The sequence below is a fragment of the Oncorhynchus keta genome, unplaced genomic scaffold, assembly GCF_023373465.1.
Source record: "Oncorhynchus keta strain PuntledgeMale-10-30-2019 unplaced genomic scaffold, Oket_V2 Un_contig_24661_pilon_pilon, whole genome shotgun sequence".
NCBI lineage: Eukaryota > Metazoa > Chordata > Actinopteri > Salmoniformes > Salmonidae > Oncorhynchus > Oncorhynchus keta.
In genome coordinates, this window is record NW_026284041.1 from 25,182 (window position 1) to 52,164 (window position 26,983).

At 45.3% G+C, this 26,983-nt stretch overlaps 1 protein-coding gene and 1 long non-coding RNA gene across 4 annotated transcripts; both read right to left on the reverse strand.

Moving 5' to 3' along the window:
- On the reverse strand, window positions 1–26,983 carry LOC118378653 (S-methyl-5'-thioadenosine phosphorylase). Of its 2 annotated transcripts, XM_052505843.1 has the most exons (9): window positions 26,642–26,883; window positions 26,149–26,235; window positions 21,096–21,154; window positions 20,757–20,827; window positions 20,371–20,538; window positions 6,688–6,790; window positions 5,962–6,201; window positions 1,988–2,113; window positions 1–1,263 (listed from the first exon to the last, which is right to left on the reverse strand). In XM_052505843.1, the coding sequence occupies exons 3-9, from the start codon at window positions 21,111–21,113 to the stop codon at window positions 1,222–1,224; spliced, it is 768 nt and encodes a 255-aa protein (XP_052361803.1). In that variant the 5' UTR covers window positions 21,114–21,154; window positions 26,149–26,235; window positions 26,642–26,883; the 3' UTR covers window positions 1–1,221. The 2 variants fall into 2 exon arrangements, with proteins under 2 accessions (XP_052361803.1, XP_052361802.1); XM_052505842.1 differs by lacking the exon at window positions 20,757–20,827 and having other exon boundaries at window positions 26,642–26,983.
- LOC127922128 (uncharacterized) lies at window positions 10,655–12,244 on the reverse strand. 2 transcript variants are annotated; one of them, XR_008110441.1, is made up of 4 exons: window positions 11,741–12,244; window positions 11,641–11,690; window positions 11,491–11,590; window positions 10,655–11,290 (listed from the first exon to the last, which is right to left on the reverse strand). It is a non-coding gene; the product is annotated as an uncharacterized LOC127922128 (long non-coding RNA). The 2 variants fall into 2 exon arrangements; XR_008110440.1 differs by having other exon boundaries at window positions 11,491–11,690.

Consider the following 26,983-nt stretch of genomic DNA (forward strand, 5'->3'; position numbering starts at 1 on the left):
TTTCCAATCTACATAACTTTATTGATTTTGTTACACTTGCAAACACATTTGACACATTTGTACATGCAGTCGAACACAATCATAACTGAATATCCACCATCATGTTGACTGTTAAGCCTACTTCCTGAAGTGAACCCTATTAGCACATTATAATACTGCAGCTGTGAATCCATGTAAAAATAAGTGCTAGGTTAACATGAAGTGTTTTGAAGATAGTTTTGGATGATCCCGTCACAGATGGATAATGCCCTCAGTGGAAGTCTTTCTTAATGAAACAAGGCCTTTTATTTTATGGAAAGTATATGAGCCATGAATCCACTATTCCCTCACCTAATAATTAGGAGAAAAGAGCCACGAATCTATCAACAATGTGGTTTGACCTTGTTTCAGGGCAACAAAGTGGAAAAACAGTATGGTGAAGTTGGTCTTCAGCCAGTTCAGCCAGTTTAGCATTTCTCCCACTAAATGGTTAGGATTGGGGAAGCTGATCCTAGATATGTACCTAAACTAAACTTCACCCCAAAGCCGGATAAACAGGCTTGATCAACGGAAGTGGCAGTTGCTTTTGATTGAATGTCCTGTTCCAATTATACTCGGTGCAAAAGTCTTGTTGGTCATAGACCTACATGTACAGACCATACCGGTTACAAACAGTCCATGAAAACAACCAACTAAGTCCTTTAACCTTTCTTTCAGAAGACATAAGACATACTTTAATGCATAGTTACATTTTAGAATGTATCTACAGTATGAAAACATGGCTGAACAGTATACAAACAGTGAAACAGTGGCTCTCAGGACACCTATCTATATATACCTATCTGAAAGACGGCACCCTACACAGGGAAATTTCCCCAATCACTGCCCTGAGGCATTGGGACCTTTTTTTTGGACCAGAAGAAAGAATGCCTCCTATTCACCCTGCAACACCACTTCCAGCAGCATCTGGTCTCCCATCCAGGAACAACCCTGCTTAGCTTCAGAGGCAAGCCAGCAGTGGGATGCAGAATGGTATGCTTCTGGCAAACGATGTAATGTTACTCAAATGTGTTGTGAAATCCTGGCAAATGTACAATAATGAAAACATGCATATCAGGCACTTTCTTGTGATTCACTGATGAGGAATCGAGAGAGAGATGAATCCATTGTTGGTATTGGTGGCTGGTGTGTTGCAAGTCATTCTCTGATATACAGGGGTGGCGAGAGGCTTTTCGGTGGTTCTCAATGTTGTTTTGGTAGCATTATTGAGGATTGGGCTGTTGTCTGAAAGAAACCAAACACACACTAAATAGTAGCAGAGGTACTAACAAAAACAGTTTAGAAAATATACATATCGCAATCTGTTAGTAAAACAAACTAATACGTTTGTTTTGAGTGTTTGCTTCACGAAGACTGCCATACTGGAATGTCTGTTTAGCACGTCAAATTAGTCACCATCTCACTGACTGAAGTGTCATTGAGGATGAATAACGAAGCGAGGGTAAGCCTAAGGGCTTTTACATTATGGCTCATTGGGTTCAGAGCCAGGTGTCCTGAGGGAAATCACCTTGAACACCAGACCTGGGTTCCCATAGCATTTATTTCTTATCACTTTTGGGACTATTCCATTAGTTCTATAAGCAGGATTCACTAGATTCAGAGCTAGACGTCCTAAAATACATCCCCTTTAAATACAGACCAGAAGCCTAACATGGAGGCATCAAGACAGGTCACTTTATTACCCAATAACTGTCCAATGTGGATGCAGGCCAACTCAGCAGTGAGTAACTCAGTGAGAATGTGCTTACTGAGCATTTGACCTAGTAGAAAGACACTGAACAGCACCAGCTCTCCTACAAACCCATATGATTGCACGTTGCTTGGTAAGAAGGAAAAAAATAAAGCACTTAATTGCCTAAGGATAAATAATGTTTAATTATACATAATTCTATTTACCCCCCCCCCCCCCTAGAGAGGAACCTGGGTACATTACAATGGTAAATCTTACCTTCAGAGCCTTTATGGTGTGGGTCCAGTCCTCCTGGGTGCAGATCAGGGGAATAGCAGTGAGCAGGATACTGCTGGCCTTGTTGGCATTCTCCTTCATAGTCTTCAGGACGTTGTCGACGCAGACCTGGTACAGCCAGGAAATACATTTAATGAATACGTTTTGGGATTGAGGTGCTTAACTCGGTAAATTCTAGTCACATTCTGAATATGGAGAAAGATGGCGACTGACAGCCTTAAACACTTGCAAGACCAAAGGAGGTGCCTCACAATGTGAGACGCAAACATTTATAAAATACCGTTGTCAAAACGTTGGGTTATTAATAAAAATGTGAACATTTTCTTCTTGTCAATATCAGGGCTGCTACACCATTTTTTCTCTTTCATTTTAATAAGAGTAATATTATCTCCCGAGTGGCGCAGTGGTCTGACACTGCATCTCAGTGCAAGAAGCTCCACTGCAGTACCTGGTTCGAATCGAAGCTGCATTTGGCCGTCATTGTAAATAATAACTTACTTGTCTCGATAAAGGGTTACATTTTTTATATATATTCTAAGTTTGTTTTTACAGTATAACCAAGGCTGTTCGAAGCAGGCGCTTCATAAAAAATAATTATCTGTGGAAACTGACAACAAAAACGCCCTCCTGAACACACAAATACATTGCTTGTTGTGTAATTACATGCGTTTTACATCCATGATATTATCGCCCATTGCTATTGCTGATGAAAATTCACCTCAGTAAACTGACAGTCATCGTGAGAGATCGTCGTGCCACGCCTGGACAGTCACAGAGCCGGTCGGACACGTTAAGACCTGGAGCTACTGTCGACGTTACTTTCACTTTCCTTTCTTACCCGTCTTATTGTCTCCAGGCAACCGCATTCGAACGTCAACTTCATTTTGAACTTGGGCGCAATTTTTCTTTTTTTTCAACCCAAGCCTCAGATGAAATATTGTGAGGTACAAAGTAAACACATCTGTGAATTAAAGCTCTTAGCCCAGTTCACACAGACATCCTACACTGTACTGTAGCCTACAGGTTCAGTTTGAGTGCGCAATGAGCATGGTTCAATAGCAGGCATTTATTTCATACTACGTTTTCCATGTGTTTTGAGCCTTCGTGCGTTTTAGGATTTACACCTTGCAGGGTGTAATACGGGGTGCTCTGAAAGCCAGGCCCATCCTCTTTAAACATTGGCAGCTAGCCCGTGGAGTGATTTCTATAGGATAAGACTATAAAATAAGACCATATGAAACACCTGTACTCCTTAAAGCATGGTATAGCTAACAGCTCAAGTAAAAGGGAGTATGAAAATCACTAAAGATAATCTAATGGTCTGTTAAACCCTTGCTTGTTGTGTAATTACCTACCCCTGTCCTTCACTCCATCATCAGTGGTAATGACAATAACTGAAACACAGAGAGAGAGTGGTATCAATCTCTGTCAGACAGAGAGTGATGTGTCCATGGAGACTTTGGACACAGCAGCTCCAATGACATCAAGATTATATCCCAAATAGCACCTGGTCACCTATTTAGTGCACTACTTTTGACCAAGCAAGGGCTGCATCAAGCTGTGATACATATAGCTACTTACAGTACAGTAAATAATGATAGAACCCCATTATAATACATACGGCTACAAAGCCATGACTCCACAGGATAAGATAAACATGGTAAACAATCCTTTTCACTATGAACATTTAGATTGGAGCAAAACATGTAAACAATTTGATCTAATCATACATGTATTATTGGCTACATTGAGATAACTACTATGATGAATTCAGAGAAATTGTTCCTACACTCACTGTCGACTAGGCTAAATGCCATGCAGCTCCAGACAGCATGCCGTTTATAACAAGACGATACAGTTGGGGTGTGCCACCCAAGATAGTATGTTACCATGGAACTCCTCAAGGGACATTCACTTATACAACCTTTTAATGATTGATACACTACAACATAAGACCACGTTACTTTGTGAAATGTAGCACAGTGACCACAACATGTGACCAGCAAAACACTTTTGTTGTTGTTGTTGTTGTTGTTGTGTGCCCTAATGAACACACCCCTGAACTGAGGGTCTGTTTTGTTGTGATCTCTCAGGCCCTGTGGACAACTGTATACCGGTGACTCAACCTCAGCTGGCAGGACTCACACCGGAGGCTGGCAGGCTCACAGCGAGGGAAGGCGTAGATAGGGCGGAAGGATGTGGCGAGAGGGTGTGCAACAGGAGGGGGAAGGAGGGGGAGGGGTGGCCAGGAGGTCAGCTGCAGGAACTAGGAAGGGGAAGCCGAGCCTCCCCCAGACATAATTTATCAACTGGATAGTGGGTGACAGTCACTCACTCGGAAGCTGTTGTGTGTGTGTGTGTGTGTGTGTGTGTGCGCGCGCATGCATGTGGTACTTCAGAGTGATATAATAATCAGGCGGAAGAATTAGAAACGTAAACAGTTGCCTGTAAAATGCTGACGAGGAGTAAATTTATACCAGACAAAATGTCATTGTGCAATTTCAAATCCCGAAAAATACTATTTGCATTTGTTTTGCTACAGCTTTGTGACAAAGGCATGTGACTATTTAGTCATTAACTTGAGACATTTTGAATTCCTGCTTTGTTTATGTACGAATATAAATGCATTTAAATCAGAATGAGTCGACCTCTAGGTCAGTGTGACAGCTGGAGTACACGTAGAGAGCCGTAAAACGGAACGGTCACTTCAGCCCTCATGTCACAAACGTTTTAGACACACTACCAAACAATGGCTCTCACTGATGGAGAAGTGACTAACTACACACACAGGATATTAAGGAAAAAAGGCTAGTTCTCAAAATTCAGGGAGAAATCGTTCTATGAAAAGTGTTCATGGAATTCATTGACGGTGACCTCTAACCTACATTTGATTTGACTCTAAATACCACGTGAGGGAAAATGTCATGTCACCTTGTCAAGAATGTGGTGGAAAAGTCCGGAGCCCTGAGAAATTGAAAAAATGAAAGCACAGTGTTTTACTGTGGTAAAAATAAAAAGCTCTGACGCATTTCAGTTCTTAGTCACTCATTTTTTGCCTAATATTTCAGTTGGAAATGTCCAACTGCCGTGAAAGCGGATGTAAGACATATTACCAAGTAACAAGACAATTGACCACATGCAGTACATGAATGCGTCATCTTAGTGAAACGGGTGCATTTGTATAACAATTTTCCAGATAACCTGTGTTGTGGTGCAACTGAAAATTGAGGACATTCCAAAACATCTCTCCTCGAAACAGTTACAGAACTTCACACACACACGTGGGTAAACGCTTCTTCCCTGCGGCCTGGGTAGCTGACTAGCGGTTGCAAGCCACTGTCGGCGTTGGGCGTCAGTGCGTATCCATCCTACTGCGTGTTTGACACTCTCTTCCGGTCTTCCCTGTCCTCTCATACTAACTTTCCTATCAATAAATGTCATGGAATAAAATCTCCACACACTCAGGATCAATGCATACATTTCATTGCATTTTGCACACACTGTATATAGACTTTCTTTTTTTCTACTGTGTCATTGCCTTGTTTATTGTGTTATTGGCTTGTTTATTGTTTACTCCATGTGTAACTCTGTTGTCTGTGTCACACTGCTTTGCTTTATCTTGGCCAGTTCGCAGTTGTAAATGAGAACTTGTTCTTGGCCTACCTGGTTAAATAAAAGGTGAACAAAAAAAAAAAATAAGGCCTCGCAAGACCTTCATCAGAGTATACAATCAATTAAAAAAATAAGGCTAAGCTTTCAGTCGCAAGACCTTCATCAGAGCATACAATCAATTAAAAAAATAAGGCTAAGCTTTCAGTCGCAAGACCATCATCAGAGCATACAATCAATTAAAAAAATAAGGCTAAGCTTTCAGTCGCAAGACCTTCATCAGAGCATACAATCAATTAAAAAAATAAGATGGGGAGGGAATTTCCACACAAAACAAAAGAACTCACAGCCTCCTCATGCTCCTTCCAGCAGTCGTAGTCGGTGGCCATGGCGATGCTAGCATAGCAAAGGCCCGCCTCCTTGGCGAGGACCACCTCGGGCACGCTGGTCATGTTAATAACGTCGGCACCCCACTGGCGGAACATCAGGCTCTCGGCACGCGACGAGAAGCGAGGGCCCTCGATGGTGAGCACCGTACCCTGCGGGTGGCACTTCACCCCCAGGCCGCGCGCCACCTCCAGCAGCACCTGGGCATGGGGAGGGAGAGGCGTGACGTCATTTTCTAGGAGAGAGTGGTCAGTGTTTTTGTCAATGCCCATGTTTGTGTGTTTTATGAACACTTAGAAATAAGTAAATATTTGTAACAATGCAAAGCCTCAGTATACACCAAAAACAGCAATCAAAAGTTCCAATGCACAGGCTGCTGGTAGCACCTTAAATTGGGAAGGACAGGCTCATAGTAATGGCTGGAACAGAATGAATGGAACAGTATCAAACATCAAACACATAGTTTCCAGGTATTCAATACCATTCCATTTACTCCGTTCCAGCCATTTATGAGCAGTCCTCCCCTCACAAGCATCCTGTGTTCCAATGACACAACATTCACTCACTCCCCAGCAGGCAACACCCACCACTACAACATTGTAGTGGCAGGGGTTGATTTGGAACCAGGCCACAGACACCGGTCAAAGTGCTAGTGGTTGATTTGGAACGGGGCCATGGACACTGACCTCCCTGGTCCGGGTGCAGAAGGGCTCAGCCATGGGGATGTGAGACACGCCTGGAGGACTGGTGGGCCGCCCGTCGTACAGCGTCTGGGCCCTCTTTGTCGTCCTGGGAGGGAGGGAGGGAGGACACACAGGAAATGACAGGTCAGTGACAAGGGTTGGGTTCAACAACTCTGCTACCATGTCTCACTCAGGGGCAAAACAAGAAGAACTCTGCTACCATGTCTCATTCAGGGGTCAAAACAAGAAGAACTCTGCTACCATGTCTCACTCAGGGGCAAAACAAGAAGAACTCTGCTACCATGTCTCATTCAGGGGTCAAAACAAGAAGAACTCTGCTACCATGTCTCACTCAGGGGTCAAAACAAGAAGAACTCTGCTACCATGTCTCACTCAGGGGTCAAAACAAGAAGAACTCTGCTACCATGTCTCACTCAGGGGTCAAAACAAGAAGAACTCTGCTACCATGTCTCACTCAGGGGTCAAAACAAGAAGAACTCTGCTACCATGTCTCACTCAGAGGTCAAAACAAGAAGAACTCTGCTACCATGACTCATTCAGGGGGCAAAACAAGAAAAATGTACCTGCTAGCAGTTATTCTGGTGATAAAAATGAGAACTTGGGAGAATTTCTCTTCCGTTTAACACTTCACTTCCTGTCTGACTTTTTAGTTTCTCGCAGTGCATAAAATACTTTATCAAATACATTCTAGGATCCTATAAATAGACTACATTCTTACAGGGTAGGCCCAGAGTGACTAAATTCTACGGTAAATGTTGGTATTTTTCTCCTTTCAAGGTTAGAGTTGTGCAATGTGGCAACAATGGTGTCTGAATGTGAAAGGCATTCATCCTGTCACTGTAGCAAAAAAACTAAGTGTTTTCATCCACAAGTAGTCATCACAATGACTAATACATGCTGAATGGATCAGGGTCTTTTAATAACAAGCCAGTGCTTTGCAACAACTGGCCCTCACAATACATAAGACAAACAAATCTCCATAGAAACTGAGAATAAAATAAGATATTTCATGGCTGCAGACATTGAAACGAGCCAAACTGTTTAGCAATGTGGACTAAATCTGGGAATTACTGCATGGAATCCCCCAAAACCCTTAAGAGGAGGAGGAGGCGACTCGTTAACCCTTTACACTTTCGAACCCGTATTACAGATTGAAAATGGCAGATTTGGGCACTGATAAATGCCTAAATTAGATTTGAGTGGCTGTACAAGTAACATGTTATAAAATGACAGAGCTCAGCACTGTATGGGTTTGACTGACACGTTGTCCCCATACCTCCTGCTAATTGGGACACCTTTGCACATGTTTTGTCTTGAGTGAAGGAAATGCTGTAAATAAGAGGACTCAATGTATTTTGAAAGATGAGACGTTGAGGATTATAGTAAATTGAGCGTTGATATCATGTTAGCCATGTTGACAATAGAACAGCTTTTAAATCATGCCCACCTGTCCCAGATGCAATTTATAATGGAGCGTTTTTTGATTGCGTAAACCTTAGTTGTGTGATGGCGGGGATGCAGGGCTGTGTTCCAAACAACTACAAGTGTGCTGCTCTAGTTCCTCAACAGCACAGCTAGAAGAGCTCAAAAAAGACTCGTCATAAAGTGCATTGAAATTACATATGAACGGTGTACACTTTGGAAAGGTGTGTGGCCACTTGGAGAAACCAGTTAGTCCGCTCACTTAAACCCATTTTTTTGTCTTGTGTTGCACCTACCCCACATTCTCCAGGAATATTCTTATCATGTTACTGAATGTATCCAGAATATGATCCGATTGTTATTAACAAATGTGGCGAAAAGTACAGTAAATGTAAAATGCACATAACAGTGTAATGTTGGATTCAGTCTCGTGTCAGGAGAACTGTTGTGTCTTCAACTTGTCTAATATTTTCCCCATGATCTTTGAACTGTTTCATTTCAATTGCTACCATGATTATACATATCATATTTCAAGGGATGGTGAGGATGGACTGAGCCAGCATTTAACATTTGTCGCCATGCCGACAGGCAGCTGCCCTCCAGATTCCAGAGCTGTGGCGCTGAGTCAGGGTTCCACCCAGGCCACATTCCAGTTCTACATGCCCCTCCCTCACACACTCTCTCTACCCGGTCTCTGCTCAAATGAGCAAGCCCAGAAACCGGCTGCTGTGAGGTGCTACCCCGGGCCCTGAAGCTACCTACCGCCTAAACGATACACTGAGGAAAGGCAAGCTTAGAAAGACAACTCCTTGTCCTCATGTTACTAGGAAATATTTAGACCGTACGGACACTGACAGGAGGAACACATATTAAGACTGTACGTACGGACACTGACAGGAGGAACGCATATTAAGACCCTAGGGACACTGACAGGAGGAACACATATTAAGACTGTACGTACGGACACTGACAGGAGGAACCCATATTAAGCCTGTACGTACGGACACTGACAGGAGGAACACATTAAGATTGTACGTACGGACACTGACAGGAGGAACACATATTTAGACTGTACGGACACTGACAGGAGGAACACATATTTTTACGGACACTGACAGGAGGAACACATACGGACACTGACAGGAGGAACACATATTTAGACCGTATGGACACTGACAGGAGGAACACATATTTAGACTGTGACAGGAGGACACATATTTGACAGGAGGAACACATATTTAGACTGTAGTGACACTGACAGGAGGAACACATATTTAGACTGTAGTGACACTGACAGGAGGAACACATATTTAGACTGTACGGACACTGACAGGAGGAACACATATTTAGACCTTACGGACACTGACAGGAGGAACACTGACAGGAGGAACACATATTTAGACTGTAGTGACACTGACAGGAGGAACACATGTTTAGACTGACACTACGGACACTGACAGGAGGAACACATATTTAGACTGTAGTGACACTGACAGGAGGAACACATGTTTAGACTGTACGGACACTGACAGGAGGAACACATATTTACGGACACTGACAGGAGGAACACATATTTAGACTGGACACTGACAGGAGGAACACATATTTAGACTGTACGGACACTGACAGGAGGAACACATATTTAGACTGTAGTGACACTGACAGGAGGAACACATGTTTACGGACACCAGGAGGAACACATACGGACACTGACAGGAGGAACACATATTTAGACTGTACGGACACTGACAGGAGGAACACATATTTAGAAGACTGAACACATTTACGTACGGACACTGACAGGAGGAACCCATATTAAGACTGTACGAACACATATTTACGGACACTGACAGGAGGAACACATATTAAGACTGTAGTGACACTGACAGGAGGAACACATATTTAGACTGTGACAGACACTGACAGGAGGAACACATATTTAGACTGTATACGGTGACGGACACTGACAGGAGGAACACATATTTAGACTGTACGGACACTGACAGGAGGAACACAGACTATTTACGGACACTGACAGGAGGAACACTGACAGGAGTACGGACACTGAACACATATTTAGACTGTAGTGACACTGACAGGAGGAACACATATTAAGACTGTAGTGACACTGACAGGAGGAGCCATATTGAGTCCTTTGGTCACACCAGTAAATGGAGGATGATTTCTTACTGAGGCTTGAAGTTACACAACACATACAATGACCCATTTCTGCTTTGGGTGTCACAGTGAGAGCTCAGTGAAGCTCTGCTAACAAGTCTCTCCAGTGTCCACATCATTAACAGAGTAAATCAGCTGTTACAGAGAACATTGTGAAGAACCGGTACATCAGTCAGAGTGAGTGCACATGAGCCGACTACTAAACGGTGAGGTTGGTTTACCATACAGAGTGACCTTACATTCCAGAAATGCTGAGACAGCATGGCATTCCAGGACCATTCTATACAGGAAATGCATACTAACCCACCCCTCCCCACCCAACTAAAACGGGAGCGTAGAATATTCCATAAATGCCACGATTAAGAAATAACCTACTGTTGGGAGTCTTGTTGACATTGACGAGGAGGAACATTGGCTACTGTTAGTTAAAGCAGAGAGACTATTCCCTCACCACCCAATTAAAACGTGAATGTAGAATATTCCATAAATGCCACGATTGAGAAATAACCTACTGTTGTCAATGTCAACAAGACTCCCGAGGAGGAACATTGGCTACTGTCAGTTAAAGCAGAGAGACTATAATTATGCTATGTATTGTATCGCTCACTCATTGTAGTTTGGAAAACGTACCTCATCTTAGCACTACACATCAGCTGTCAGTACCACATACTGTAATGTGGTGCAACGCTACAGTGGTGAATGAGAGAGAGAACAGAGACCGTCTGAGGCATGGTGAACCGTTAATGCTCTCAGCCAACCGGCGGAGCAGAGACACCCTGGCTAACCTAGACAGGCCAACAGGGTTTGGACCAGGAGCAGAGACACCCTGGCTAACCTAGACAGGCCAACAGGGTTTGGAACAGGAGCAGAGACACCCTGGCTAACCTAGACAGGCCAACAGGGTTTGGAACAGGAGCAGAGACACCCTGGCTAACCTAGACAGGCCAACAGGGTTTGGAACAGGAGCAGAGAAACCCTGGCTAACCTAGACAGGCCAACAGGGTTTGGACCAGGAGCAGAGAAACTCTGGCTAACCTAGACAGGCCAACAGGGTTTGGACCAGGAGCAGAGAAACCCTGGCTAACCTAGACAGGCCAACAGGGTTTGGACCAGGAGCAGAGAAACCCTGGCTAACCTAGACAGGCCAACATGGTTTGGACCAGGAGCAGAGACACCCTGGCTAACCTAGACAGGCCAACAGGGTTTGGAACAGGAGCAGAGACACCCTGGCTAACCTAGACAGGCCAACAGGGTTTGGAACAGGAGCAGAGAAACCCTGGCTAACCTAGACAGGCCAACAGGGTTTGGACCAGGAGCAGAGAAACCCTGGCTAACCTAGACAGGCCAACAGGGTTTGGAACAGGAGCAGAGACACCCTGGCTAACCTAGACAGGCCAACAGGGTTCGGACCAGGAGCAGAGAAACCCTGGCTAACCTAGACAGGCCAACAGGGTTTGGACCAGGAGCAGAGAAACCCTGGCTAACCTAGACAGGCCAACAGGGTTTGGAACAGGAGCAGAGAAACCCTGGCTAACCTAGACAGGCCAACAGGGTTTGGAACAGGAGCAGAGACACCCTGGCTAACCTAGACAGGCCAACAGGGTTTGGACCAGGAGCAGAGACACCCTGGCTAACCTAGACAGGCCAACAGGGTTTGGAACAGGAGCAGAGAAACCCTGGCTAACCTAGACAGGCCAACAGGGTTTGGAACAGGAGCAGAGAAACCCTGGCTAACCTAGACAGGCCAACAGGGTTTGGAACAGGAGCAGAGAAACCCTGGCTAACCTAGACAGGCCAACAGGGGTTGGAACAGGAGCAGGGGGCAAAACCAATAACTCACTGACTAAGGTAATCATCAAGGAAACCCTTCCAGAAATATGCTGATGGGTCACATGCTTCGCAGCGGGACAAGACTGAACAAGTCCTAACATGTTAGTTCCCCATTTGGAACAGGACTGGCCCTGCAGTTGTAACAGTAGGCTATCCTAGACAGGCCATAGGGTTTGGAATTGGAGCAGAGACACCCTAGTTTCCTGAGAGCGGCCACAGAGGATGTGGAACAATGTCAGGTGGGCAAAAGGAATAACTCACTGACTCAGGTGTCAGGCACAGAGGATGTGGAACAATGTCAGGCACAGAGGATGTGGAGTCAATGTCAGGCACAGAGGATGTGGAGTCAACAGGCTAACAGAGGATTCTGGAGACTCCTGTCAGGTGTAACAGTAGGATGGAGTCAACTCAGGTGTGGCACAGAGGATGTGGAGTCAATGTGATGTCAGGCACAGAGGTTTCTCTGAGGTGTCAGGCACAGAGGATGTGGAGTCAATGTCAGGTGTCAGGCACAGAGGATGTGGAGTCAATGTCAGGTGTCAGGCACAGAGGATGTGGAGTCAATGTCAGGTGTCAGGCACAGAGGATGTGGAGTCAATGTCAGGCACAGAGGATGTGGAGTCAATGTCAGGTGTCAGGCACAGAGGATGTGGAGTCAATGTCAGGTGTCAGGCACAGAGGATGTGGAGTCAATGTCAGGTGTCAGGCACAGAGGATGTGGAGTCAATGTCAGATGTCAGGCACAGAGGATGTGGAGTCAATGTCAGGTGTCAGGCACAGAGGATGTGGAGTCAATGTCAGGCACAGAGGATGTGGAGTCAATGTCAGGTGTCAGGCACAGAGGATGTGGAGTCAATGTCAGGTGTCAGGCACAGAGGATGTGGAGTCAATGTCAGGTGTCAGGCACAGAGGATGTGGAGTCAATGTCAGGTGCACAGAGGATGTGGAGTCAATGTCAGGTGTCAGGCACAGAGGATGTGGAGTCAATGTCAGATGTCAGGCACAGAGGATGTGGAGTCAATGTCAGGTGTCAGGCACAGAGGATGTGGAGTCAAGGTGTCAGGCACAGAGGATGTGGAGTCAACGTCAGGTGTCAGGCACAGAGGATGTGGAGTCAATGTCAGGTGTCAGGCACAGAGGATGTGGAGTCAATATCAGTGTCAGGCACAGAGGATGTGGAGTCAATGTCAGGCACAGAGGATGTGGAGTCATTGTCAGGTGTCAGGCACAGAGGATGTGGAGTCAATGTCAGGTGTCAGGCACAGAGGATGTGGAGTCAATGTCAGGTGTCAGGCACAGAGGATGTGGAGTCAATGTCAGGCACAGAGGATGTGGAGTCAATGTCAGGCACAGAGGATGTGGAGTCAATGTCAGGTGTCAGGCACAGAGGATGTGGAGTCAATGTCAGATGTCAGGCACAGAGGATGTGGAGTCAATGTCAGGTGTCAGGCACAGAGGATGTGGAGTCAATGTCAGGTGTCAGGCACAGAGGATGTGGAGTCAATGTCAGGTGTCAGGCACAGAGGATGTGGAGTCAATGTCAGGCACAGAGGATGTGGAGTCAATGTCAGGCACAGAGGATGTGGAGTCAATGTCAGGTGTCAGGCACAGAGGATGTGGAATCAATGTCAGGTACAGAGGATGTGGAGTCAATGTCAGATGTCAGGCACAGAGGATGTGGAGTCAATGTCAGGCACAGAGGATGTGGAGTCAATGTCAGATGTCAGGCACAGAGGATGTGGAGTCAATGTCAGGTGTCAGGCACAGAGGATGTGGAGTCAATGTCAGGTGTCAGGCACAGAGGATGTGGAGTCAATGTCAGGCACAGAGGATGTGGAGTCAATGTCAGATGTCAGGCACAGAGGATGTGGAGTCAATGTCAGGTGTCAGGCACAGAGGATGTGGAGTCAATGTCAGGTGTCAGGCACAGAGGATGTGGAATCAATGTCAGGTGTCAGGCACAGAGGATGTGGAGTCAATGTCAGATGTCAGGCACAGAGGATGTGGAGTCATTGTCAGGTGTCAGGCACAGAGGAGGATCAGGTACAGAGGAGTCAATGTCAGGTGTCAGGCACAGAGGATGTGGAATCAATGTCAGAGGATGTGGTGTCAGGCACAGAGGATGTGGAGTCAATGTCAGGTGTCAGGCACAGAGGATGTGGAATCAATGTCAGGTGTCAGGTACAGAGGATGTGGATGTCAGATGTCAGTCACAGAGGATGTGGAATCAATGTCAGGTGTCAGGCACAGAGGATGTGGAGTCAATGTCAGGTGTCAGGCACAGAGGATGTGGAGTCAATGTCAGGTGTCAGGCACAGAGGATGTGGAGTCAATGTCAGGCACAGAGGATGTGGAGTCATGTCAGGTGTCAGGCACAGAGGATGTGGAGTCAATGTCAGGTGTCAGGCACAGAGGATGTGGAGTCAATGTCAGGCACAGAGGATGTGGTGTCAGGCACAGAGGATGTGGAATCAATGTCAGGTGTCAGGCACAGAGGATGTGGAGTCAATGTCAGGTGTCAGGCACAGAGGATGTGGAGTCAATGTCAGGTGTCAGGCACAGAGGATGTGGAGTCAATGTCAGGTGTCAGGCACAGAGGATGTGGAGACAATGTCAGGTGTCAGGCACAGAGGATGTGGAGTCAATGTCAGGTGTCAGGCACAGAGGATGTGGAGTCAATGTCAGGTGTCAGGCACAGAGGATGTGGAGTCAATGTCAGGTGTCAGGCACAGAGGATGTGGAGTCAATGTCAGGCACAGAGGATGTGGAGTCAATGTCAGGTGTCAGGCACAGAGGATGTGGAGTCAATGTCAGGTGTCAGGCACAGAGGATGTGGAGTCAATGTCAGGTGTCAGGCACAGAGGATGTGGAGTCAATGTCAGGTGTCAGGCACAGAGGATGTGGAGTCAATGTCAGGTGTCAGGCACAGAGGATGTGGAGTCAATGTCAGGTGTCAGGCACAGAGGATGTGGAGTCATTGTCAGGTGTCAGGCACAGAGGATGTGGAGTCAATGTCAGGTGTCAGGCACAGAGGATGTGGAGACAATGTCAGGTGTCAGGCACAGAGGATGTGGAGTCAATGTCAGGCACAGAGGATGTGGAGTCAATGTCAGGTGTCAGGCACAGAGGATGTGGAGTCAATGTCAGATGTCAGGCACAGAGGATGTGGAATCAATGTCAGGTGTCAGGCACAGAGGATGTGGAGTCAATGTCAGGCACAGAGGATGTGGAGTCATTGTCAGATGTCAGGTCAGGTACAGAGGATGTGGAGACAATGTCAGGTGTCAGGCACAGAGGATGTGGAGTCAATGTCAGAGGAGGTGTCAGGTACAGAGGATGTGGAGTCAATGTCAGGTGTCAGGCACAGAGGATGTGGAGTCAATTGTCAGAGGATGTGGAATCAATGTCAGGCACAGAGGATGTGGAGTCAATGTCAGATGTCAGGCACAGAGGATGTGGAATCAATGTCAGGTGTCAGGCACAGAGGATGTGGAGTCAATGTCAGGTGTCAGGCACAGAGGATGTGGAGTCAATGTCAGGTGTCAGGCACAGAGGATGTGGAGTCAATGTCAGGCACAGAGGATGTGGAGTCAATGTCAGATGTCAGGCACAGAGGATGTGGAGACAATGTCAGTGTCAGGCACAGAGGATGTGGAGTCAATGTCAGGTGTCACAGAGGATGTGGAATCAACGTCAGATGCACAGAGGATGTGGAGTCAATGTCAGGTGTCAGGCACAGAGGATGTGGAGTCAATGTCAGGCACAGAGGATGTGGAGTCAATGTCAGATGTCAGGCACAGAGGATGTGGAGACAATGTCAGGTGTCAGGCACAGAGGATGTGGAGACAATGTCAGGTGTCAGGCACAGAGGATGTGGAGACAATGTCAGGTACAGAGGATGTGGAGACAATGTCAGATGTCAGGCACAGAGGATGTGGAGTCATTGTCAGGTGTCAGGCACAGAGGATGTGGAGTCAATGTCAGGCACAGAGGATGTGGAGTCATTGTCAGGTGTCAGGTACAGAGGATGTGGAGTCAATGTCAGGTGTCAGGCACAGAGGATGTGGAGTCAACGTCAGATGTCAGGCACAGAGGATGTGGAGTCAATGTCAGGTGTCAGGCACAGAGGATGTGGAGTCAATGTCAGATGTCAGGCACAGAGGATGTGGAGTCAATGTCAGGTGTCAGGCACAGAGGATGTGGAGTCAATGTCAGGTGTCAGGCACAGAGGATGTGGAGTCAATGTCAGGTGTCAGGCACAGAGGATGTGGAGTCAATGTCAGGTGTCAGGCACAGAGGATGTGGAGTCAATGTCAGGCACAGAGGATGTGGAGTCAATGTCAGGCACAGAGGATGTGGAGTCAATGTCAGGTGCACAGAGGATGTGGAGTCAATGTCAGGTGTCAGGCACAGAGGATGTGGAGTCAATGTCAGGTGTCAGGCACAGAGGATGTGGAGTCAATGTCAGGTGTCAGGCACAGAGGATGTGGAGTCAATGTCAGGTGTCAGGCACAGAGGATGTGGAGTCAATGTCAGGTGTCAATCCCGAGGGAGGGGTGCAGAAATGATCCGTTACTTCTCATTCAAGGCACTACGTTTTGACTTACTGGACAACGGAGAGCGCTTGGAGACAAAGCTGTTTGTGTGCACTGCACTCTCAAATCAACAAGACTGCCCCATGAACACATTCTCAATTTACGGTCCATTGCATAGAATTCTACTGACAATTCAATTCAATGCAGCAACACACCCTCAGGACAATGAGAGGAGTTATGTTCCACTCTGATAGAATAATGGGTAGAGTTGTGTGTGGTAACTTGGAATCTAGAGATGGGGGGGTAAAATAGGTGAGCATGCATTATTTCTTACATTTATTCAGTATTTCTTTGCTAAGGCAAACACATTGGATAATCGTCCTAAAAATACCATCCAATCAAAACAATGAATGCTTGTGCACCAGAATGAATAGTCTAGTCTATTACTAGTAGAGAAAATGGGACACCAAACAACTTGAAATTCAGCATGTTTTATCAGTGCTACAACTGATGGCCATCACATGTGTTTAGGGCAGCAACATTTCCAGATAAGAGTTCTGAAATCGTGGTTGGAGCTTCCCTTGAACCAGGAGGGAACAAGCACAGAGGGAACAAGCACAGAGGGAACAAGCACAGAGGGAACAAGCACAGAGGGAACAAGCACAGAGGGAACAAGCACAGAGGGAAACAAGCACAGAGGGAACAAGCACAGAGGGAACAAGCACAGAGGGAACAAGCACAGAGGGAACAAGCACAGAGGGAACAAGCACAGAGGGAACAAGCACAGAGGGAACAAGCACAGAGGGAACAAGCACAGAGGGAACAAGCACAGAGGGAACAAGCACAGAGGGAACAAGCACAGAGGGAACAAGCACAGAGGGAACAAGCACAGAGGGAACAAGCACAGAGGGAACAAGCACAGAGGGAACAAGCACAGAGGGAACAAGCACAGAGGAAATTTTTCAACTGGGAATCATCCCACAGAGATTTCAGACAAACTTACTGAGAACGTGCTGCGTCTAATTTCTGTTTCATTATTAATGAAAGTGAGAACGGCCAGAGAGGAGACACTTGTGAATGGTGTTGATTCCTAGGTGTGGTGCAGGACTACGTACGTACAGTAACAAGATGCTGCTTCGCTGACTGTTGGGACCCTGCTGTTGCCTCTCTGGGCCTAGAGCTGAAATTATATCATATCTGGCCACAGTTTACTAAACTATGCTGCTCAACTGAAGGCCGTCCAGAGGTCTATCCTAACCGTGGGAAACATGACTCACGCTGAAGGATTAAAATTACCTGTTACTGAAATGTATTCCCATAGACTGACACAAAGGTGATAACATTCAAAACTGAACAGTCATAATGGTTTTACTGCCCGTGATAACCTCACTGCATCCTTATTCAAATGAGATCAATTTGTGATGCAACCTTCCACCGAGGCCTATTTCTCTCTAGTTCCTCGCTTTCACTGAAAACACAGTCAAACCTTATAAACAGCTTACGACATGGAGGATAGACCCACTGAACATTCGGTATGTCACAATTCACACCCTAAGCACATTCCACAACGCTTCAGGTAATACAAGCACTTCCTACAAAAAGGTATCAAACAGCCAGTCAACAGAACAACCTCATCTCAGTTCATTCAAAACCTCACTGTCCTCCTCCTTCACAAGAAACTAGCAAACCACATATTGAACAAAAAGAAACAGAAACCCCCGTTTCAAACCAGCAGCCCGTAAAACCCTATAAGTCCTGTCAGTTCTATAAAAACATAAAAGGTGTTGGTTTCCTCTCAGGACGCAGCTCTAGCCACAACGTGACACACGTGGCAGCTGTACTCCGCCAAGTCCCGGGCCCTCAGTGCAGAGTCCGTTTCAGAGCATCGACTATCCACCAATCATGACACACAATCTCGTTCCTTCTCTTATTGGTTCTTTTAGGGAATGAGGAAATGAGACAGATGAACGGTGGCTGGCCGTGGGATGATAGTTGAGTCGTTGACTATCAGAAATACCAGTCAGAGAACGTGGCCTTCAGAGATGAGTAATGTGAGTCTGTTTCTGTTTGACACCAAGGCCTTTGTTGTTGCCTTGCCCCAGGTTGGAATACTGTACACACACTCAGCATCAGTCACTGTTTGGAAGGGAAAAGAATGGACAACTTGCAAGTTCTTTTAAATGTTATCAGTTGAGATAGATGTCGCACTGTCTGAACTTAAACAGGAGAAAGATGGTTGAGAGATGAAGAAATCCTTGTCTGAGCCATACCAGACCATTTCAGAGATAGTGACTTGGGAATAATTCTTCAAATAACTGAGATTCTCTCTTGATGACTTGTCATTCCGACTGTAATTCTACCCCCATGGCTTTACAAACATTCTGTTTTGCCATGACACATGTACCGTTCTATTTATACTCCATCAGGTATGTAGAAACCTAAACAATATCTACACTTTTAATTGATAGCATTTACAGATAGGCTGCGTTTGACTTTTACTCCATATCTATACTGAACAAAAATATAAACGCAACATGCAACAATTTCAAAGATTTTACTGAGTTACAGTTCATATAAGGGAATCAGTCAATTGAAATAAATGCTTTAGGCCTTAATCTATGGGTTTCACATGACTGGGCAGGGTGTAGGCCCAGCCGCTGGGGAGCCAGGCCCAGCCGCTGGGAGCCAGGCCCAGCCGCTGGGGAGCCAGGCCCAGCCGCTGGGAGCCAGGCCCAGCCGCTGGGGAGCCAGGCCCAGCCGCTGGGGAGCCAGGCCCAGCCGCTGGGGAGCCAGGCCCAGCCGCTGGGGAGCCAGGCCCAGCCGCTGGGGAGCCAGGCCCACCCGCTGGGGAGCCAGGCCCACCCGCTGGGGAGCCAGGCCCACCCGCTGGGAGCCAGGTCCCAGGCCCACCCGGGGGAGCCAGGCCCACCCGCTGGGGAGCCAGGGCCAGGCCCAGCCGCTGGGGAGCCAGGCCCAGCCGCTGGGGAGCCAGGCCCACCCGCTGGGGAGCCAGGCCCACCCGCTGGGGAGCCAGGCCCACCCGCTGGGGAGCCAGGCCCACCCGCTGGGGAGCCAGGCCCAGCCGCTGGGGAGCCAGGCCCACCCGCTGGGGAGCCAGGCCCAGCCGCTGGGGAGCCAGGCCCACCCGCTGGGGAGCCAGGCCCACCCGCTGGGGAGCCAGGCCCACCCGCTGGGGAGCCAGACCCACCCGCTGGGGAGCCAGGCCCAGCCTGGGCTAGCGTGGTAAAATGTGGTCTGCATTTGTGAGGCCGGTTGGACGTACTGCCAAATTCTCTAAAACGAAGTTGGAGGCAGCTTATGGTAGAGAAATTACCATTCGATTCTCTGGCAACAGCACCAGTGGACATTCCTGCAATTATCTTTGGCTAAGGAGAACGGGGATGTAACCAAATTTGTGGACAAAATCTGAGAGGAATACGTTTTTGTTGCGTAGGGACAATGAGTTTTTATTTCAGCCCATGAAACCAACACTTTATATGTTGCGTTTGTATTTTTGTTCAGTGTACATAACAGTACATATACCAGGGAAGCATTGGATTTGGACTCACTCAATAGACAACAACAACTGAACTAACCACTGGCAACCACCATGTCCAAAAGACTGCTTTCATTCTCATTTCAAGCCTGGATTCAACCTTCTGTGAGTCCTGGACTCCAGGCCTAGGAAACTGGCCCTCACCTGTCTATAAACTGGTCGATGATGACGATGTCTCCTGGTTGGATCTCTTCCCGGAGGGAACCACAGGCCGTGGTGACCAGGAGATGTGTGCAGCCCTCCTCTCGCAACGCCCAGATGTTAGCCTGGTAGTTGACGTCAGTTGGCATGATGGTGTGCTGTCTCCCATGCCTAGGGACCAGTATAATGTGGAGTGTGAATAGTTCAGTGTTTACCAAAGGCTGAAAACGAATCTCTAATTTGACTCCTATAGCACCTAATCCACTAGAAACTTCTGTATCTCTGAAAGGATTTGTATGTGTAGGCTAAGCAATACGTTTACAAACTCCACTTCTAAAAAGGGCAAGTGTTTTTAAAAACACATACAAAATCATTCTAAGTATACCTACCTGATTATTAGACATCTACATAAGTTAGCTAGAGGGCCAGTGGTGGATTTGGTATTGGGGGAATGTTTAGCCTGTAGGGTGTTGGAGAAGAGAGATCAGGTCTAATAAGTTTTAAAATTGCAACACACAGCCACTAGATGGCACAAATTCATAAGAAACAGAGGTGGAGTTCATCTGGTTCAGTACTCCTAGGATCTCTCCACGGGTGAATCTCAATATGCATACTCCTCGTTTCCTCTCTCCTCGCCTCATCCTCCTCCAATGGGTTTTGAGAAGGAGGTGAGGGAGAGGACACAAAGAGAATGCAATTGAGATTCTCCAATTCATTCCACTGCTTACCTTGCAAGGAGCACACATTCAACATTTTTGATCTTCCCCATTATAAGGGCATCTGAAGGCTGGTTGGGTTGTCGGGGGAAAAGAGAAGAGATGTTATTAGGTAGAATCTAAGGCACAGTTTTCAGTTGGTAAAAAAGATTGGCATTACACTGGAACGCTGAGATTGGTGTTGCCTAATAAACCAGACTGTTATACCAATTATTGGTATCCATCTCATTTTCAAAATGTTGCTATGGACACAGCCAAACAACGGAAGTGATGGATTCGACTTCTGCTTTACTTCCCTACAGCAGCACGCTGGTGGCAAACTTGACAGACTAAATTATTTTAAGGAGTCAATTTATAGGTGTATAAAAGTCAAGTAAATAATTCTAAGTTTAAAGATGCACTACGCGGAAATCACACTGCCCTTTCCTGGTTCTAATAATTTGCCTAATTTTAGTTTGTGGCAAAACAAGCAATGTATAGTGTAGAGAATCATTGTAGCATCTAAACCCCTGTGAAATAGATTTTCCATAATCCTACCGGTTATCTGTGCGGTTGGTCCTTCAGCTGGTCAAAATGTTATACCTGGCTACTGCCGTTGAAATTTCGATCCCCTGGCACATGCAAAAAACCATGTAAACACCTGCAAGGCTTTGGTTAACATACATGCATCACATGCATGAGCAAACATCTTGATTGTCACACATGCTCTGAGACCCCTGTTTTGAAGTCTGTTTAAGAATACTTTCCAGTGGATATTTTGTCAAAAAGTTTGACCAGCTGAAGGACCAAATCAAAAATCATTTTATTCAACAATCGTGAGACAAGGGCCATTTTGCTTTATGTCAATGTGCGTGGCTATGTAGCTCTGGAAAACCCTTCTCGGTTACATTTGTCCACATTTGGCTCCATGTGAACTACAGTCGCTGTGTTTTAACGTTTAGAAAAGTCAATAAACATCACTTTCAAACTGGTTTTGAAACCTATCCCGATATTCCCCTTATCTTTCATAACACAAAGAAAAATCAGTTTTGCACAGGACCAACACTAGAGGTCGACCGATTATTTAGGGCCGATTTCAAGTTTTCATAACAATCGGAAATCTGTATTTTTGGACACAGATTTTGCAATATATATATATATATTTTTTTACACCTTTAATCAATCTTTGCTTAACTAGGCAAGTCAGTTAAGAAAATATGTTTATTTTCAATGACAGCCTAGGAATGGTGGGTTAACTGCCTCGTTCAGGGGCAGAATGACAGATTTTCACCTTAACAGCTTGCAGGATTCAATCTTGCAACCTTACAGTTAACTAGTCCAACGCTCTAACTACCTGCCTGCCTCTCATTGCACTCCATGAGGAGCCTGCCTGTTACGCGAATGCAGTAAGCCAAGGTAAGTTGCTAGCTAGCATTAAACTTATCTTATAAAAACAATCAATCATAATCACTAGTTAACTACACATGGTTGATGTTATTACTAGTTTATCTAGCGTGTCCTGCGTTGCATATAATCGATGCGGTGCGTATCGTTGCTCCAATGTGTACCTAACCATGAACATCAATGCTTTTCTTAAAATCAATACACACAAGTATATATTTTTAAACCTGCATATTTAGCTAAAATAAATCCAGGTTAGCAGGCCATATTAACCAGGTGAAATTGTGTCACTTCAATTGCGTTCATTGCCCGCAGAGTCAGCATATATGCAACAGTTTGGGCCGCCTAATTTGCCAGAATTTTACGTAATTATGACATAACATTGAATGTTGTGCAATGTAACAGGAATATTTAGACTTATGGATGCCACCCTTTAGATAAAGTACGGAACAGTCCCGTATTTCACTGAAAGAATTAACGTCTTGTTTTCGAGATTATGGTTTCCGGATTCGACCATATTAATGACCTACGGCTCGTATTTCTGCGTGTTATTCTGTTATAACTAAGTCTATGATTTGATAGAGCAGTCTGACTGAGCGATGGTAGGAAGCAGCAGGCTCGTAAGCATTCATTCAAACAGCACTTTTGTGCGTTTTGCCAGTAGCTCTTCGTTGTGCGTCAAGCATTGCGCTGTTTATGACTTCAAGCCTATCAACTCCCGAGATTAGGCTGGTGTAACCGATGTGAAATGGCTAGCTAGCTAGCGGGGTGCGCGCTAATAGCGTTTCGAACTTCACTCGCTCTGAGACTTGGAGTAGTTGTTCCCCTTGCTCTGCATGGGTAACGCTGCTTCGAGGGAGGCTGTTGTCGTTGTGTTCCTGGTTCGAGCCCAGGGAGGAGCGAGGAGAGGGACGGAAGCTATACTGTTACACTGGCAATATACTAAAGTGCCTATAACAACATCCAATAGTCAAAGGTTAATGAAAAACAAATGGTATAGAGAGAAATAGTCCTATAATTCCTATAATAACTACAACTTAAAACTTACCTGGGAATATTGAAGACTCATGTTAAAAGGAACCACCAGCTTTCATATGTTGTCATGTTCTGAGCAAGGAACTTAAACGTTAGCTTTCTTACATGGCACATATTGCACTTTTACTTTCTTCTCTCTTCTTCTTCTTTTTTTTTGCATTATTTAAACCAAATTGAACATGTTTCATTATTTATTTGAGGCTAAATTGATTTTATTGATGTATTATATTAAGTTAAAATAAGTGTTCATTCAGTATTGTTGTAATTGTAATTGTCCTCCAATAATCGGCATCGGCGAAATTTTGATCCCCTGGCACATGCAAAAACCATGTAAACACCTGCAAGACTTTGGTTAACATACATGCATCACATGCATGAGCAAACATCTTGATTGTCACACATGCTCTGAGACCCCTGTTTTGAAGTCTGTTTAAGAATACTTTCCAGTGGATATTTTGTCAAAAAGTTTGACCAGCTGAAGGACCAAATCAAAAATCATTTTATTCAACAATCGTGAGACAAGGGCCATTTTGCTTTATGTCAATGTGCGTGGCTATGTAGCTCTGGAAAACCCTTCTCGGTTACATTTGTCCACATTTGGCTCCATGTGAACTACAGTCGCTGTGTTTTAACGTTTAGAAAAGTCAATAAACATCACTTTCAAACTGGTTTTGAAACCTATCCCGATATTCCCTTATCTTTCATAACACAAAGAAAAATCAGTTTTGCACAGGACCAACACTAGAGGTCGACCGATTATTTAGGGCCGATTTCAAGTTTTCATAACAATACCATCGCTCAGTCAGACTGCTCTATCAAATCATAGACTTAGTTATAACAGAATAACATCGGCGTTGAAAAATCATAATTGGTCGACCTCTAATCAACACACTGTGTGCGTCTCCAGTTGACAAACTACACTTCCTTAACAGTTAGGCTTACACACACTAGATAGCCAATGACTTATGTGTAATGACTCAGTTCCATTACACATAAGAATAATTGGACAAAGGCGTCGTCTGTAGAGGGGAGTGTTGTTAAGAGCCACTACGCTCGGTCTGAAAATGAACACGCATCGCTTGCGGTATGGTTTTGGAAGCATAAAACAAAAGGTTAAATTGATACACAACTTTATAGGGTTCCCACACAGCCATATTTCCATGTTTACTGAAAACAGACAGAAGAAAGAGTGGACTACCTGTGCTAATTAACTATTGGTGTCTCCAAACACCTGTGTGTAAACGGAAGACAGACACCCAGACACCACAAATGTGTTGTCACTGAAAAATACTGTCTGCTGCAACTGTGTTAAAACAGTAAGTGTATATTTTCTTGTGACATGCAAATAGAGGGATTTATGTTTCTAGAACCATACCACAATTGAGCCTCCCGAGTGGCACAGCAATCTGAGACTCGGGAGGCTCAATGCGGTACGGTTACAGGAACATAAATCCCTCTGCATTCATATCACATCCAATTATTTCACAAATGGAAAATATGTACTTACTGTAGACTGTTTTAACCGCCACGACAGCCTGGGGTTCAAACCCAGCCAGCTGTAGGACGGCACACAGTTGGCCCAGCGCCGTCCGGGTTAGGGAAGGGTTTGGCCGGGGGGCTTTCCTTGGTTCACATTTAGATGGCGCATTTAGCGGTTTTGCTTCCAGAGCTAATTTGCCCTTTAAACAGAACATGTATGTCAGGGACCGTTGATCTACTTCTTTAGCAGATGGCCACGGGTCCGGAACATAACCGCGGCAGGTAGCCTAGCAGTTAAGAGCGTTGGACCAGTAACCGAAAGGTTGTTGTTTGAAATCCCAAGCCAGCAAGGTTGAAAGATCTGCCGTTCTGCCCTTGAGCAAGGCAGTTAACCCCAAACAGCTAATTTCCCTGGGCGCCAATGAAGTGGACGTCTGATTCAGAGAGGTTGGGTTAAATGAGAAAGACATTTCGGTTGAATGCATTCAGTTGTGCAACTGACTAGGCATCTTCTTTCCCTTTAAGTACAAATCATTTGTAAACTGCAAATTGACCGCAAGAAGCCCGAAAAATATATATTTGATTACAACATAATTTCAAAACTTTTTTGTTGTTGCTCAGAGCCAAACATTACACCCGAGGGCTAAATTCAGCCTGCCAGTTGGGGAAACCTGACACAAAGTCCTTGGCCTATGGAGTAATGTTAGGCTCCCTTCGTCCAATATTATGTTAGTAATGGCTGTGCTGTACACAATGGAAAGCATTGCCACATTCAGGACTAAGATTGGTGGCACTTGTCATTTTAAAGCTGCAATATGTCATTTTTGTGGTACCCAACCAAATTCACATATAAATGGATCCGTCATTCTCATTGAAAGCAAGTCTAAGAAGCGGTACATCTGTTCTGTGTGTGTATACCAGTTTCAAAACAGCTGAAAATAAAATATTTTTGGTTATGGAAAATATATTTCACAGCGGTTTGGATGGTACAATGATTCTCAACACTATACATGCTAGTTGTCACACTGAAATTAGGAGAACTATTTGAATTTTAGCATCCAGAAAATGGCGGAGATGTCGATATCGTGCATCACTCAAAGGTGCACATGATTGTTTGTTCATAGCAGAGACAGCCTGCCTACCACATAGAATATGTAGAATTTGAACTTACCTTTCCATAAGGTGTGTCTACATATTTCTCAGTCCTTCCCTCCAATATGTCTGGGTCATCAAGGCCAGAGCCTCCAATGATTCCAATCTGGCAAGAATATACATGTCATTAGTCACACTCTTGACCTGTCACATAAATTAATAGCTAGGTAGGTGCATCGAAGTGGAGTAATGTCAATGACCATTCCACAGTAGCTATCTATGGTGAAATACGTGATAGTTTGACAGCTAGCGGATGCCTACTAGCATTATGTTAGTTAGCTACTAGTGAACTGACTAGTTCTGCAAGCTGTAAAGTTTATACTTGAGACATTTGAGTTTAACGTTGTCCGTGTAGCTATAGCTAGCTAGCGAACTAGCTATATCCTGGTTAGCTAATACTAGTATAATGTGACACGTGTGTCGATGTAGAATTGTAACATTCTAGCTAGTGCATAATGCATTGGTCAGTTTGTCACGAGAAGTCAAACCTTTTAACAAGATAACGTTATTACCTTAATTTGCATGCTTGCTGACATATCTTCTCTGATAAAAAAAAACGTATCTGAGATTAGCTGGCTAAATGACTATATCTTGCAACTGCTGCCTTCACTTCCTCCTATGTCATACGATGACTTGTACAGGACGTGGACTCTCGTCTCAGAACAATACTCTCACTCAAACAATGTCGGGAAACTTTTAGAGGCGAATTTGTTATGGATTGTAGACTTTGAGATTCATTATAATGAATCCATAAAACAAACTTTATTTGTACCATTGGGGCAATTGTTAAGTTAACGCCAATTATTTATATAAACACTAGATGACTGTGAGGGGCGCTGTGTTGAAACCATCCG

Coding starts and splice junctions, on each gene's coding strand:
- LOC118378653 (XM_052505842.1), bottom strand. CDS start 26,665: ATGTCAGCAAGCATGCAAATTAAG. Junction 6,791..20,370: donor ATCGACCAGTTTATAGACAG/GTGAGGGCCAGT, acceptor CCTCCCTCCCAG/GACGACAAAGAGGGCCCAGA. Junction 2,114..5,961: donor GGAAGGAGCATGAGGAGGCT/GTGAGTTCTTTT, acceptor TGGCTGTACCAG/GTCTGCGTCGACAACGTCCT.